Raw genomic sequence first — 14,557 nt, forward strand, 5'->3', positions numbered from 1 at the left:
TGTCTTTGTAAGTAACTTTTTGTTTTTCCCATGCTGCTTTCAGGATTCTGTCTTTGCTTTTGTTTTGATGAGTTTGATGATGATGTGTCTAGGTGATTTTATTTTTGGGTCTATCCTGTTTGGGGTTCATTGGACTTCCTGAATGGATATATTCTCATCTTTCATTTTTTCAGGGAAGTTTTCCTCCAACAAATCTTGGAATTTTCTCAGTGGTTTTATTTTTCTCTTCCTGTTCTGGAATTCCAACGACACATAGGTTATTCCTTTTGATGACATCCCACATGAACCTTAGGCTATCTTCAGTTTGTTTTGATCTTTTTTCTCATTGATCCCTTTCCAAAGAAGTGTTCAGGTATTTGTCTTCAATCTCATTAATTCTGTCTTCCATTGCATCAATTCTACTCCTTTGCCCATCCAATGTGTTTTCTATTTCTGACAATTTAATATTACTCTTCCGTATTTCTATCTGTAGATTTAGAATCACTTCTAACTTTTCATTTATTTTGTCATTTTGTTCTTGTTTTTTCTTCCAAAATTCTTCTAGGATTTTTTCTGTGTTTTTCTTGGTCTATCTCTCAGTCCTTTGAAGATACCTAAATATAATTCTTTTGAATTCCTTATCAGAGGGTTCCAATGCTGCTTCTTCCTCAGGGATGTGTTTTAGGTCTGTATCCTGCTCCCTTGTTTCTACCAATTTATCTTGCTTCTTTGTGTGGACGGTGATGGTCTGTTGTCTCTGAGACATCGTGGCATTGTTGTATTTAGATCTTTGTTTACTATTTGTGAAGATCAGCCAAGTTGTTTGGTAGTTGTTTGTCATTGGCTCATTGGTGGAGAAGGTAGTGGTGGCTCTCACTCAGTAAGTGAAGTTGCAAGAGGTGTGGGTGTAGTTCTGTCATATGGGGACTGTTGCTGTCTTTCACTCCATTAGACAAAAAGAACAATTGAATAACCATCAAAAAAGTAAAAGCACATGGACAAAACATAGACCATGTAATCACACAAGAACAGTAACCAAAAAAAAAAAAAAAAGAAAAGAAAAGAAAATAAGAAAAAATAATAATAATAAGAAGAAGAAACCCTGCAATATCTGCAGAGAGGGCAACAGAGAAAAAAAGGTAGAGAAGGAGAATAATGAAGAAAAAATTGGAAAAATGTAAAAAGAAAAACAAGGAATGGGGTTAACCATGAGAAAGGAAAAAAAGGAAGAAAGAAAATTGCAACCAGGAACAGGGAAAAGAAAAAAAGCTGAAAACTAGGACCTGGGAGGGGAAAAATAAAGAATAATAGTAAAAAGAACAAAAGTAGTAATAATAGTAGTAGTTTTAAAACAGATAAAAAGAAGTAAACCAAAAAACAGAAAAAAGAAAGAAAACTTGGGGGAGGGCAGTGCAGGGCTGGGCACCCAGTCTCCGTCCAAGCACACAGACTGGGATGGAGTTCCTGCGGGCCTATAAGGTGGGTGGGAGTAAGGGATAGCCATTCCTCTGTTCACCAAGAGGGTGTGGGGTATAAGGCTAACAAGGGGAATGTTGCACCTTTCCAGTCATCCAGGTCTGGATTGTCCTTTGGATTACTGGCAAGTGGAGCCTTTTCTTAAGTCCCTGGAATCTGGGAGAACTCTGTCACTTTAAATATCCAAAACGATCAAGCTGCTTGTAAACATTCAAAATGGCTGTGCCCTCTGGACAGGCAAAAGTCCACAGCTCAGCCCGCTGTCCTCTTCTCTGCCTCCCTTTTATTCCCCAGCCACCAGAGCAATCCTTTGGAGAGTCCCTGGCTGGCAGGGCCAAGTTTTAGGTTAATTCTTAGGTCCTACCACCACTCGTCAATATCCAAGCTGTCTGTGTCATCATTCATGATCACAGCCAGACTGTAGTTCCATCTGTCTCCTTTTTTGGTATTTCCATGCAAATTCTTCTGCTAGTTGGAGTTTAGTCCACTTCTATATCTTTCCCTTCAAGGCTCAGGGGGACAGTATTATCTTCTGTATCTGTGCTAATCGGTTCCCTTTTTCTTTGTTGAAGAGGGTCTGTGCAGTCTTTCTGACTATTCCGCCATCTTACCAGAATGCTCTACATTATTCTTTAGTGCTGCATAGTGTCCCGTTGTGTATATGTGCATAGTTTGGTTATCTATTCTTCTGTTGATGGACACCTAGGTTGTTTCTATCTTTTTTGCTATCATAAATCACATAACTTATATTTTGACAGAAGCAAAAGGATAAGCCTAGACACATTTGCATTGGGCAAGAATAAATTTGAAAGCAAGAAGGTAATATGACCCCAAGCTTTACTTCTACCTCTATTTCTTGAGACTCCACTATTACCATTCCTACTTTATGCCTTTGATGAATGCTGAACAATTAAATGTAATTATGTCAAGAGTGTATAAAAACTTATTTTGTCAAGTTGTAAGAAAAATATTGTGCAATATTCATCAGTTTAATTTGTAGCTAATTATTATTTTAGAATATAAATATTGGATAGTATATATTTTAAAGATTTATTTAAAAATGCACATTCCTTTTCTTTTAGGTAAAGATTGTCTTAAATTAACCACATTTGCTAATGCTGTATTCAAAGAATCAGAAAAAGAATCATATAGGTCTGAAGAACAAGTTGAATATAAATGTGAAAAAATTTCCAGTTAGATGGTTCAAATATTGTAAAGTGTATCAACAGCAAATGGATAGGAAGTCCAAAATGCAGAGGTACTTTGATTAAATTTTTAAATTTATTTATAAAATATCTTAGGCAATAAATGTAGAATTAGTTGTCTCTAGCACCTTTATAAAATGGGCATAGATTAAGGGATGATATTGCATATGCAAAGGTTATTCCTATAGCCCAATGGTTCTCAAAGAGTGGTCCTTGAAATAGCAGCATCAGCATTTATTGGGCAATTGTTAGACAGATAAATTGATGGGCCACCTAGACCTACGGAATCAGAAACCCTGATGGTAGTGCCCTGAAACAGGATTAACAAGAACCAAAGAATACTGATGCTGCTGTAGTTCAGCACTCAGCTGCTAACTGAATGGTAGCTGCTTTGAACTCACCAGCTACTCCACAGGAGAAAGAAGTGGCTGTTGCCCAGTTGCCTTCCATAAACATTTACAGCCTTGGAAACCCTATGGGGCAGTTCTACTCCATCCTATTGTGTCACTATGAGTTGGAATCAACTTGAAAGCAAAGGTTTTTTATTGTTGTTTGTTTGTCTGGTACAGAAGATTAGATTCACACCAGTGTGGGCACTGTGTTAGACAGGGTTCTCTAGAGAAACAAAACCAGTAAAGTTTATATAATGGGAGCTCTGATAGCATAGTGGCTAAGACACTTGCCTGCTAACCAGACGGCTGGCGGTTCAAACCCACCAGCCACTCCTCGGAAGGAAGGTTGGGCAATCCTACTTCCGTAGTGATACTGCCTCGGAAACCCAAGGAGGGGTCACTATGAGTCGGGTCCGACTCAATGGCACATAACAACAACAACAACAAAGAGAGAGACAGAGAAATTTATCTCTGGAAAATGGCTCACACACTTACAGAAGCTGGCAAGTCCAAAGTTCTTGGATCAAACGACAAGCTGGAGGCTTTTCCTGACTCACGCAGCAGCAGGGGTTGAGGAGCTCAAGGTTGGCAGGCAGTACACTGGTTGTTGACTCCAACGAATGACAAATCCAGGAACTCCAGGCTGAATGGTGGATTGTTCACTCATGGACAGTTGTAGGAAGCACAACAGAATTCCAATCAACACAAGAGTGTCTCTTTTCCCAGGATGCCCATAAATATACTGGAAGGCGGCCAAACCCCTAGGGAAAGTCCCTTTCAGTAGATTGGCTGCTCAAAACATATTCATCTGATCCCATCATGGGAATGCCCACATCACAACTGCTTAAACCACACAGAATTGTGGTCCAGCCAAGTTGACACACAGCTCCAGCTATGACAGTCCACCCCTTGTCAATTGGACAGTTGTGCACATCTTCTTAACCATATATAATCTCTAAATAAGGACAATTATAAAGTCATATTTGCACCTAACATGATTCATTAACATGAGTACAATTGAAACACATTAACCCTATTTACATTTCACAGTTCATAATAGAAGGAAACAAAAATATTTGATGCATATATACAATGAAGAAATATACCACAGTCCTTGTTTCTGCAACTGGTCACGTGGCCGTAGCTGATATTCAGAAATACCTTCTTCCACCACCCATTCGGTATTTCCCTTGCCCTCAGCAAGCACCTCAGCTGATCATGGTTCTTTGCCTGGTGGGGTAACAAACCTTCGTTCCTGGAGGGTCTGGTATATTAGTAATCTTATCAGAATTGGGTTGCTGTAATTTTCCATTGACTTTAATCACAGGGTGTGGTAGTACTTAAGAGATGTCCTAAAGAATCTCCTGTATTCCAGACATATTCTTCTTTACCTCCATTATGTAATGTCAATTCAATTTCCCCTTGGTAATCAGGATCTCTCACACTGCATAGTATAGTAATGCCCTTCTTTGTCTGTTGATCCAGAGGCATGAGGAAGCTAGAAAGGGCCGGGTGGCATTCTTAATTTCCAATTCAATGCAATCAGTATTGTGTCTCCAGGTGGGACTGTTCCTCCCTTTGGGACTAAGATCTCCAGACCTGCAAAACATAGGGTAGCAGGACAGGAAACAAAAATTTTTTGAGTGGGTCGCTAGGGGTAATAGTAAGTGGTACCACTCCCATTTCCACACCTTAGTTCCTGGACCTGTGAATCCTGGCTATTGGAGAAACAGAACCATATATTGGATGCTGGTTTAGAGCATATACAACCTCTTGGAGAACATTGCCCCAACTCTTCAAGGTATTGTCACCTAGCTGGTGCAGTAATTTTGTTTTCAGTAGGCCATTCCATTGTTGTATCAAGCCAGCTGCTCAGGATGATGGGGAACATGGTAAGACCAGTGAACTCCATGAGCATAGGCCCATTACCACACTTCATTTGCTGTGAAGTGAGTCCCTTGATTTGAAGCAATGCTGTGTGGGACATCATGATAGTGGATAGGGCATTCTGTATGTCCACAGATGGTAGTTTTGGCAAAAGTATTGTGTGAGGGGAGGCGAGTCCATATTCAGAATACGTATCTATTTCAGTAAGAACAAAACGCTGTCATTTCCATGACAGAAGTGGTCCAATGTAATCAACCTGCCACCACATTGCTGGCTGATTGCCCTGAGGAATGGTTCCATATTGCAGACTCAGTGTTGGTTTCTGCTGCTGGCAAATTGGGCACTCAGCACTGGCGGTAGCCAAATCAGCCTTGGTAAGTGGGAGTCCATGTTGCTGAGTCCATGCATAATCTCCATGCCTGCCACCATGGTCATTTTGCTCATGAGCCCATTGAGCAATGACAGGAGTAGCTGGGGAAAAAGAAATGGCTGGTTTCCACTGAACATGTTAAAGTTGATTGTTAAAGTTGTCCTCTGCTGAGGTCACCTTTTGGTGGGCATTCACATGAGACATAAATATCTTTACTCCTTTGGTGCATTCAGAGAGATCTATCCACATACCTCTTCCCCATACATCCTTATTACCAGTCTTCCAATCATGCTCCTTCCAAGTCCCAGACCATCCAACCAAGCCATTAGCCACAGCCCATGAATCCATATAAAATCGCACATCTGGCCATTTCTTATTCCAGGCAAAGTGAACAGCCATATGCATGGCTCCAAGTTCTACCCATTAGGAGGATTTCCCTCAACCACTGTCCTTCAAGAACGTCCCAAACGGGGCTGCAGTGCTGCTGCTGTCCACTTTCATATTGCACAGAACCATCTGTAAACCAGGCACGAGTTTTCTCTTCCTCAGTCAACTGGTCATAAGGAACTCACCATGAGGCCATAGGTGCACACTGGGACAGGGAAGGTAATGTGACTGGCGTGGAGACCATAGGTCTTTGGGCCACTTCCTTATGCAACTTACTTGTGCCTTCAGGTCATGCTCAAGCCCGATCTCTGACATATCACTTTCATTTAATGATGGAGTGCTGCTGTGCATGTCCAATTTTATGACTCTGTGGGTCAGACAACACTCAGTTCATGTTGGGCAGCTCAGGCCTCATGGTGACTTGGTGGCCCATGGTTAGGCATTCACTCCCTACTAAAGCCCAGTAACAAGCTAAAAGCTGATTCTCAAAAGCAGAGTTGTTATCTGCAGAGGATGGTAGGCTTTGCTCTAAATCCCAAGGTTCCACATTGCGATTCACCAATAGGGACCTGCCAAAGACTCTAAACAACATCTCTATCTACTAAAGACACTTCAAGCACCATTGGGTCAGCTGGATCATATGGTCCAAGTGGCAGAGCAGTCTGCACAACAATCTGAACCTGTTGCAGAGCCTTCTGTTGTTCTGGGCCCCACTCAAAACTAGCAGCTTTCTGAGTCACTTGATAAATATGCCACAGCAGCACACCTAAATGAGGGTTATGTTGCCTCCAAAACCCTTCCTTGGGTTTCTGAGGTAGTATCACTATGGAAGTAGATTGCCCAACCTTCCTATGGAGAGTGGCTGGTGGGTTTGAACTACCAGCCTTCTGGTAATTAGTGATGTTGTTGTTGTTGTTATATACCATCAAGTCATACCTGACATAGACCCCTGCTTCGGTTTCCAAGGCAGTATCACTACAGAATTAAATTGCCCCATCTTCCTTCTGAGTAATTAGTGATAGGAATCAATAATTCCTGTTCAAAATTCTCAGCAAAACACAATAGAATGACAGCAATATTATTTTTTTTCTTGAAAGATTTTCCTGAATTCTTCCAGAGTACTGTCTGTCTTCTCATTGCTTTTCTTTATGGTTTCCCTGAACTCTTGGAGTGTCCTATATGTATATCTTCTGAATTCCTTATTGGATAGCTAATGCTTGTTTTCCCTTTGGGAGATGTCCTAATTCTTTAGTTTGGGCTACTATCTTGTCCTGTTTTGTTGTTTGATTTGAAGTTGTCTGTTGTTTCCTACACATTTTGAAGTTGTTGTCTTTATTTGTTAATTGTGTACTGATTTGTTTCACCTGGGTTTTATGTTTTACCTTATCTGGAAGTGTGGAGAAGATGTATTTCTTTGTTATTAGCTTGGCTGCAGTGGGTTGCTCTCCAGCTTTCTCTGTATTGGTGGAATCACTAGTGCGGATGTGGGCGCAGGTCTATGTTCATCATGAAAAGGATTTGGAGTTGGGATGGGCAGGTGTTGTCCACCATCTCTCATTGATCCTGTGGTGCAGGAGCCATTGATGTTACCTGTCTGTTTGGGGAGAGGTTCAGTGTAGTCACTACGGTTGACTAGTGGAGGGTTAATACATTACCTTTATTGGACAAGGCAAAGGAAAAAATTTAAAAAAAAAAAAGGAGAGTGCCAGAAGCAAACCCCAGGATGAAAAGGCAAAGGCTGTTTTTTGTGCTTAGTGCAAGATAATTCAGTCAGCAATGTGAGCATGGAAAGGACAGCCTCTGGGACTCCTGGCTCTGTCTGAGGTTGTCTGTTGATGAAAGAGCCCAGCTGTCAATCAAAGTCCTGCAGTTGAGACACAACAATCTCCCCAAAGGACAAAGGGCCACCCTATTCCACGTTGATTCACAAGTCCCAAAATCCCAGGTCTCAGACTACTCTGCTAAAAATGTTACTAAGGGTTGAACCCCAGACCACTGCAATGTATCCACTTTGGGGTTCCATTTATTCAGACAGAGCTTCTCTTTCCTTTCCACAACATCATTTCAGACTCTGTGGCAGCTTAATCTAGGGATGTCCTGTTCGGTTTCCCAGTACGATCTCTGTTTTCTAATACAATCACTCAAAGTCCCAGCTCACCTTGAAAAACTTCCAGTGTGGCTGTTCTGAGTCTTTAACTCCTATGGATTCCAAGATGTGATGTTTTGGAGGTTTCTCCCCCTCCTCCTTGATCTCCTGTGTATTTCTAATGACTCTTCTTTGGCTTCACCAGCTGGGTGGGTTTCTTTCTTTTTCCCAGTCACTTAATCTGCTCCCTTTCACTGCCTTCACTGGATCTAATACTTTATCTTCTCATTTAAAAAAAAAAAAAAAACAACAACTCACTACCATCTAGTCAATTCTGACTCATAGTGATGCCCTTTGGGTGTCTGAGGCTAAAAATCTTTATAGAAGTAGATTTTCCAGTCTTCATTTATGGAGTGACAGTGAGTTTGAACTGCCAACCTTTTGGTTAGCAGACAAATGCCTTAGGCACTGAGCTATCATTTTTTGCACCTACTTTACCTAGTTTCTTAAAATCTCTGTTGGTAGAGCAACAAAGCATGGTACAATGCCATCTTCCCAGCCCATCCTGAATATGTTTTAAGAACCATCTTTTGGTTTAACTGAATTATCTTTTAATATATTTCTTTATATAATAGTTTTAGCTCATGATTGCTCTCTGTAATACAGTATACATATCATAAAGCCTGCAAATTTTACTTCTATTTCACCCAGTTACTCCATTTACTCTCACCACATTTTAAATAGAAATGCCTTCAGTATTTCTACTACATACACATAGCACCATTTCAAAGGATATAATTTTATTTCAGCAGTGAAACATATTTAACTCATGAGCAGAAAGATCATCTATTATATTTACCTCTACTATTTTAAATCTATTCTATTGTTCTTTCTTCCTCCATAAAGTCTCAGTTCTCTTTCTATTGTGTTTTCTTTTCTATTATAAAAAATAAATTTATCCATTCTTTAATGATGGGTCTGATGAAATCAAATGTCTTAGCTTTCCTCTGTCTAATAATGTCTTTATTTCACCATTGATCCGAAAGATGGTATTTATTGCATATAGAATTTGTGGTACACTGTTCTTTTCTTTCAAAGTTTGAAAAATTTTATATCATTTCCTTCTGACCTTCATGGATCACAGATGAGAAAATCACTGTCATTTGAATCCTTGTTCCCCTATAGGTAATACATAATTTTTCTCTAGATGATTTCAAGAATTGTTTTTTCTTTTATTTACTTTTCAGTCATTTGATTATGATGTGTCTTAACACAAATTTCTCTGGGTTTATCTGGTTTGCAGTTCATTCAGCTTTTTGAATATCCAGGTTTATACTTTATGTCTAATTTGGAAATTTTTAAGCTATTTTTGTTCTTGTTGTTGTTATGTGCCATTGAGTCAGATCCAACTCACAATGACCCCTCCTTGGGTTTCCGAGGCAGTATCATTATGGAAGTTGATTGCCCAACCTTCTTTCCGAGGAGTGACTGGTGGGTTTGAACCACCAGCTTTCTGGTTAGCAGTCAAGTGCCTTAGGGACTATACTACCAGAACTCCTTTTAAGCCATTTTATCTATATATATAGATATAAACATAGATGTTGTTGTTGTTATGTGCTGTCGAGTCAGACCTGACTCATAGTGACTCCTCCTTGGGTTTCCGAGGCAGTATCACTATGGAAGTAGACTGCCTCATCTTCCTTCCGAGGATTGGCTGGTGGGTTTGAACCACCAGCCTTCTGGTTAGAAGTCAAGTGCCTTAGGCACTATGTTACCAGAGCTCCTATATACATAGATATAGATATAGATATTTCAGACCCACATTCTTATTTTACTCCAAACTTCTCTTTTTAAAATTTTCCAACTGAAAATCTGTTTATTTTTAACAATTTGTTTATTTTCACTCTATTTTTAGATTGGTTAATCTTTATTATTTTATTGCCAAGTTTTTAATTCCCTCTTCTATTATCACCAATCTATTTTTGAGCTCATACAGTGTATTTTTCAAAATTTTCTATTATTGTGTTTTCAACTATATAACACCATTCCCCACAAAAAACCAAACTCACTGCCATTGAGCTGATTCCAATCTATAGTGACACCCATTGGAGTTTAAAGGCTATAAATCTTTGTGGAAGCAGACAGCCTCATCTTTCTTCTGAGGAGCAGCTGTTAGGTTTAAACCATCAATCTTTTGCTTAGCAGTCAAATGCTTTAACCACAAGATCACCAGAACTCCTTGTAATACCATTGGGTTGAAAAAATCATTGTTAAGACATTTTCCAGTGAGATGGTGGAATAGGCAGACAAACTACACAGACCCTCTTCAACAAACAAAAGAGATACCAATTGACAGAGTTACAGAAGGTAATCCTGGAGCCCTGAGCTTTGAAAGGAAGCATACAAAAGTGTATTTGGCACCAACTAGTAGAAAAACCTGAATGAAAATAGTGAGTACAGAGACAGGTGGAGCTGTGGACTGTCAGCTACTCTGATGGCACCAGCAACCTAATATTTCAAGTGGTGTGGGGACCTGAGAATTGGCCTAACAATCAGCCCTGGTCACTAAAGGCTGCAGGAATGATTGCACTGGTGCTCTGTGACTAGGAAGGGAAACAGCAAGGAGGGAGACAACCTGAGCTATGGACTTTTGGCAGTCTCGAGGGTGCAGTCATTTTGGTTGTTTACAAGTGGCAGCCATTTTGGATATTTAAAGTGACAGGGTACAGCCACTTTGAATGTTTATGAGATGGCCATCTTGGATATTTATAATGGCCGAGGGTGCAGCCATTTTGAATGTTTACAAGTGCATATTTTGGATATTTAAAGTGACAGTATTCTCAATAAGATCCCAGGGTCCTAAGAATATGGTCCATTTGCCAAAGATGTAGGGACATACAGGAAGATGACAACAGGAAAGAAGACAGATGGTGAGTGTATAAGTATTGCCAACTAGAGAATAGAGGAGCAAAGTACCTTGCATACATTTACATAGATAACATTGAAACAAAACAAAGAAAAAGAAAATCATGTGCAAGTCATTCCACCCTACAATCACTAATTATAAACAAAAGTGTCACAATGTCTCAGAGACAACAGAGCCTCACAATGCACACAAAGAAGCAAGATAAAGCAGTAGAAACAAGGGACCAGGATAGTGACCCAGAACACTTCCCTGAGGAAGAAGCAGCTTTGGAACTCCCTGATAAGAAATTCAAAAGAATTATATCTAGGTACCTTCAATGGATTTAGAGACAGATCAAGGAAAACACTGACAAAAATGAGGAAAACATGGAGAAAACCCTAGAACAATTTTAAAAGACAATATAAAAAACAAAATGACAAAATAAATGAAAAATTAGAAATGATACAAAATCTACAGATAGAAATCCAGAACATTAATAATAAATTTTCAAAAATAGTTAATACATTCAATGGGCAAAGGAGTAGAATTGAATCAATGGAAGACAGAGTTAGTGAGATTGAAGACAAATACCTCAATACTTCTTTGGAAAGGGATCAATCCGAAAAAAATATCAAAACAAAATGAAGAAAGCCTAAAGTTCACATGGGAAATCATCAAAGGAATAATTGGAATTCCAGAACAGGAAGAGACAAATAAAACCACAGAAAAAAAAAAAATGTCAAAGATTTGTTGGAAGAGAATTTTCCTGGTATGATGAAAGATGAGAATATATCCATTCAAGAAGTCCAATGAACCCCAAACAGGATAGAGTCCAAAAGAAATCACTGAGACATATCATCATCAAACTCACCAAAACCAAAGACAAAGAAAGAATCATAGAAGCAGCATGGGAAAAACAAAAAGTTACCTACAAGGGGAAACCAATAAGACTAAGCTTGCAAGAAGAAAAGGGGATGGTATATATAAAACCCTGAAAGAGAAAAATTTCCAACAAAGAATCATATACCCAGCAAAATTGTCCCTCAAATATGGTGATGAAATTAGGACATTCCATATTAGCAGAAATTAAGGGAATTTGTTAAAACTAGACCATCCTTACAAGAGATGACAAAGGGATTTCTTTGGAAATAAAACCAAATACAGCAAACAACAACTGATCATTAACACACATGATGATATAACCCAGGAACCAAAACTATATGGAAGTATCCAAAATCAATAAGCCTACAAGATTTTAAACAGGGAATCAGAGACATCAATTGACAAAGGAGGACAACTACAAACCAAAAGGAGGGAAAAAATTGTGTCATTATAGAACTTCTAAATGGTAGGGAAGTCAAGACAACTGCAAGACAGAATTGACTATTCTAAACTTCGGAAGAAAATTATAAATGACAAGGTATCCTCAAAGAAAAATGATAAACCTTCACATCAAAATAAAAAAAGAGGACCAGCACAAATATTTAGCACTGTTATAGTAAATATAATATATAAGAGAAAAATATATAAAATATATATTACACTGCCCTTCCCACCTCAACTCTCTCTTTGATTATGTGAGATTTAATCATTCATTTTAGATACTCATTTGAGTTATATTCCCAACACCAAAGGAGTCTTAGCTTATGCACAAATAGAAAACTGTTCAAAGAGTGTGCTAGGGATCAAATCATTCTTCCGTGGATCAGGATTCTGTTGTGCTGCCTACAACTGTCTGTAAGCAAACAATCCACCATTTGACCTGGAGATCTTGGATTTAACATTCATTGGCGTCAGCAGCCAGTATACTACCTGCCAACATTGAGCTCCTCAGCCCCTGCAGCGGCAAAAGTCGGGAAAAGCCTCCAGTTTGACGTTTGATCCAAGAACTCTGGATTTTCCAGCTTCTATAAGTGTAGGAAGTCGGGAGGTCAGTGGCCCCAAAAGTACCAGAAGAGTCCAGGACCTTCCCACAGAGCCCACTTGGAGAGAGAAACCTCCTAGAGAGCCAGCACCCCTGAAATTCAGACTTCTAGCCTCCAGAAGATATCTGAGTAACCTCAAGAACACTCCGGACCTGGACGACTGAAAAGGTGCGACATTCCCCTTGTTACTCTTATACCCCACACCTGCTTGGTGAATGGAGGATCAGCCATTCCCCACTCCCACCCACCCTCTGGGCCTACAGGAACTCCACCCCACTCTGTATGCTTGGATGGAGCCTGGGTGCCCTGCCCTGTCCTCCCCTGATTTTTTTTTTCTCTTTTTCCTGGTTTTTAGTTTGCTTGCTTTTTTCTGTTTTAAAACTACTACTATTATTAATACTTTTGTCCATTTTACTATTATTCCTCTCCCAGGTCCTAGTTTTCAGTTTTTCCTTTTCCTTGTTTCTGGTTGCAAAATTTTTTGTTCTTTTTTCTTGTGGTTAACCCCGTTCCTTGTTTTTCCTTTTCCATTTTTCCCTTCATTATTCTCCTTCTCTGCCTTTTTTCTCTTATTGCCCTATCCCAAGATATTGCAGGTTTTCTTGTTTTTTTCACTGACCTTCTTGTTTGTCCAGAGGGTGTAGCCATTTTGATTGTTTACAGGTGGCAACCATTTTGGATATTTAAAGTGACAGAAGGTGCAGCCATTTTGAATGTTTACAAGCAGCAGTCATTTTGGATATTTAAAATGACAGAGGGCACAGCCATTTTGAATGTTTACAGGTGGTAGCCATTTTGGATATTTAAAGTGACCAAGGGCAAAGCCATGTTGAATGTTTACAAGCAGTGGCCATTTTGGATATCTAAAGTGACTGAGGGTGCAGCCATTTTTAATGTTTACAAGTGGCAAACACTTTGGATTTTAAAGTGATAGCATTCTCATTTGCATTCCAGAGACTTAAGAACAGTCAGCAAGGTGGGAAGCAGGGAGAGGACAGAAAAGGCAAAGAGGACCGGAACAGATCGAGGAGTCAGCCACAGGGACCCAGGTGAAAAGAGGAAACCCAGGCCATGCCCCACAAACAGCGAGGCAGGAAGCAGGGAGAGGACAGAAAAGGCAAAGTGGACTGGAATATATCAAGGAGTTAGCTGCAGGGATCCAGGTAAGGTGGTTGGAGGGGTTTCCAACAGCTAAGGGAGACAAACTTGTGTGTCGGTTTGTCCTACTGTGGTGATGTGTTGCTGTGAGACTTGAGGCTGTGCCACTGTTGTTTCAAACCCAGTGGGGTGCACCTGGTGCACATGTATCAGCCTGGCTTGCAGACTGAGACAGACTAGGAGGAAAGAGGAGGCCATCCACTTCTCAAAGAATTGGCCAGGGAAAACATTATGAAAAGCAGAGAAACACTATCTGATACATTATTGCACAAATGTATGAATAGTCCAGAAACATTGTCCAATACAGAGGAGGAAGATGAGTCACTTAGCTTAGAAAGCTCTCAAAGTAGGACTGGGAAAGGGCAGCATGATCAGAATAAATTCAGCTTTACTCACACGGATAAGGTAAAGCTTTCAAGACCTCCATTTGCTGACGTGGCACCACTCAAACTGAGGAGAAACAGCAGCAAATATCCATTAATAATCAGAACATGGAATGTACCAAGTATGAATCTAGGAAAATTGGAAGTTGTCTAAAATGAAATGGAACAAATAAAGATTGATATTCTAGGCATTAGTGAGATGAAATGGACTGGTTTTAGCCATTTTGAATCAGACAACCATATGATCTACTATGCCAGGAACAACAGTTTAAAGAGGAATGGTGTGGCATTCATCATCACAAAGGATGTATCAAGATCTGTCCTGAAGTACAATGCTGTCAGTGATAGGATAATATCCATACACCTACAAGGAAGACCCATTAATACGACTATTTTTCAAATTT

The 14,557-nt window shown here is 39.7% G+C and overlaps 1 protein-coding gene across 1 annotated transcript in view; it reads left to right on the forward strand.

Annotated features, from left to right (window-relative positions):
- Positions 1-2,653, forward strand: part of LOC103197279 (complement factor H-like) — a 97,970-nt gene extending 95,317 nt beyond the window's left edge. The window contains 1 exon segment of the mRNA XM_042780972.1: positions 2,538-2,653. Coding sequence (XP_042636906.1) covers positions 2,538-2,653 — 116 coding nt within the window.
- Positions 2,654-14,557: the final 11,904 nt, after the last annotated feature.

The sequence above is a fragment of the Orycteropus afer genome, unplaced genomic scaffold (assembly GCF_000298275.1).
Source record: "Orycteropus afer afer isolate SDZICR_OR568_19922 unplaced genomic scaffold, OryAfe1.0 scaffold00075, whole genome shotgun sequence".
Lineage (NCBI taxonomy): Eukaryota > Metazoa > Chordata > Mammalia > Tubulidentata > Orycteropodidae > Orycteropus > Orycteropus afer.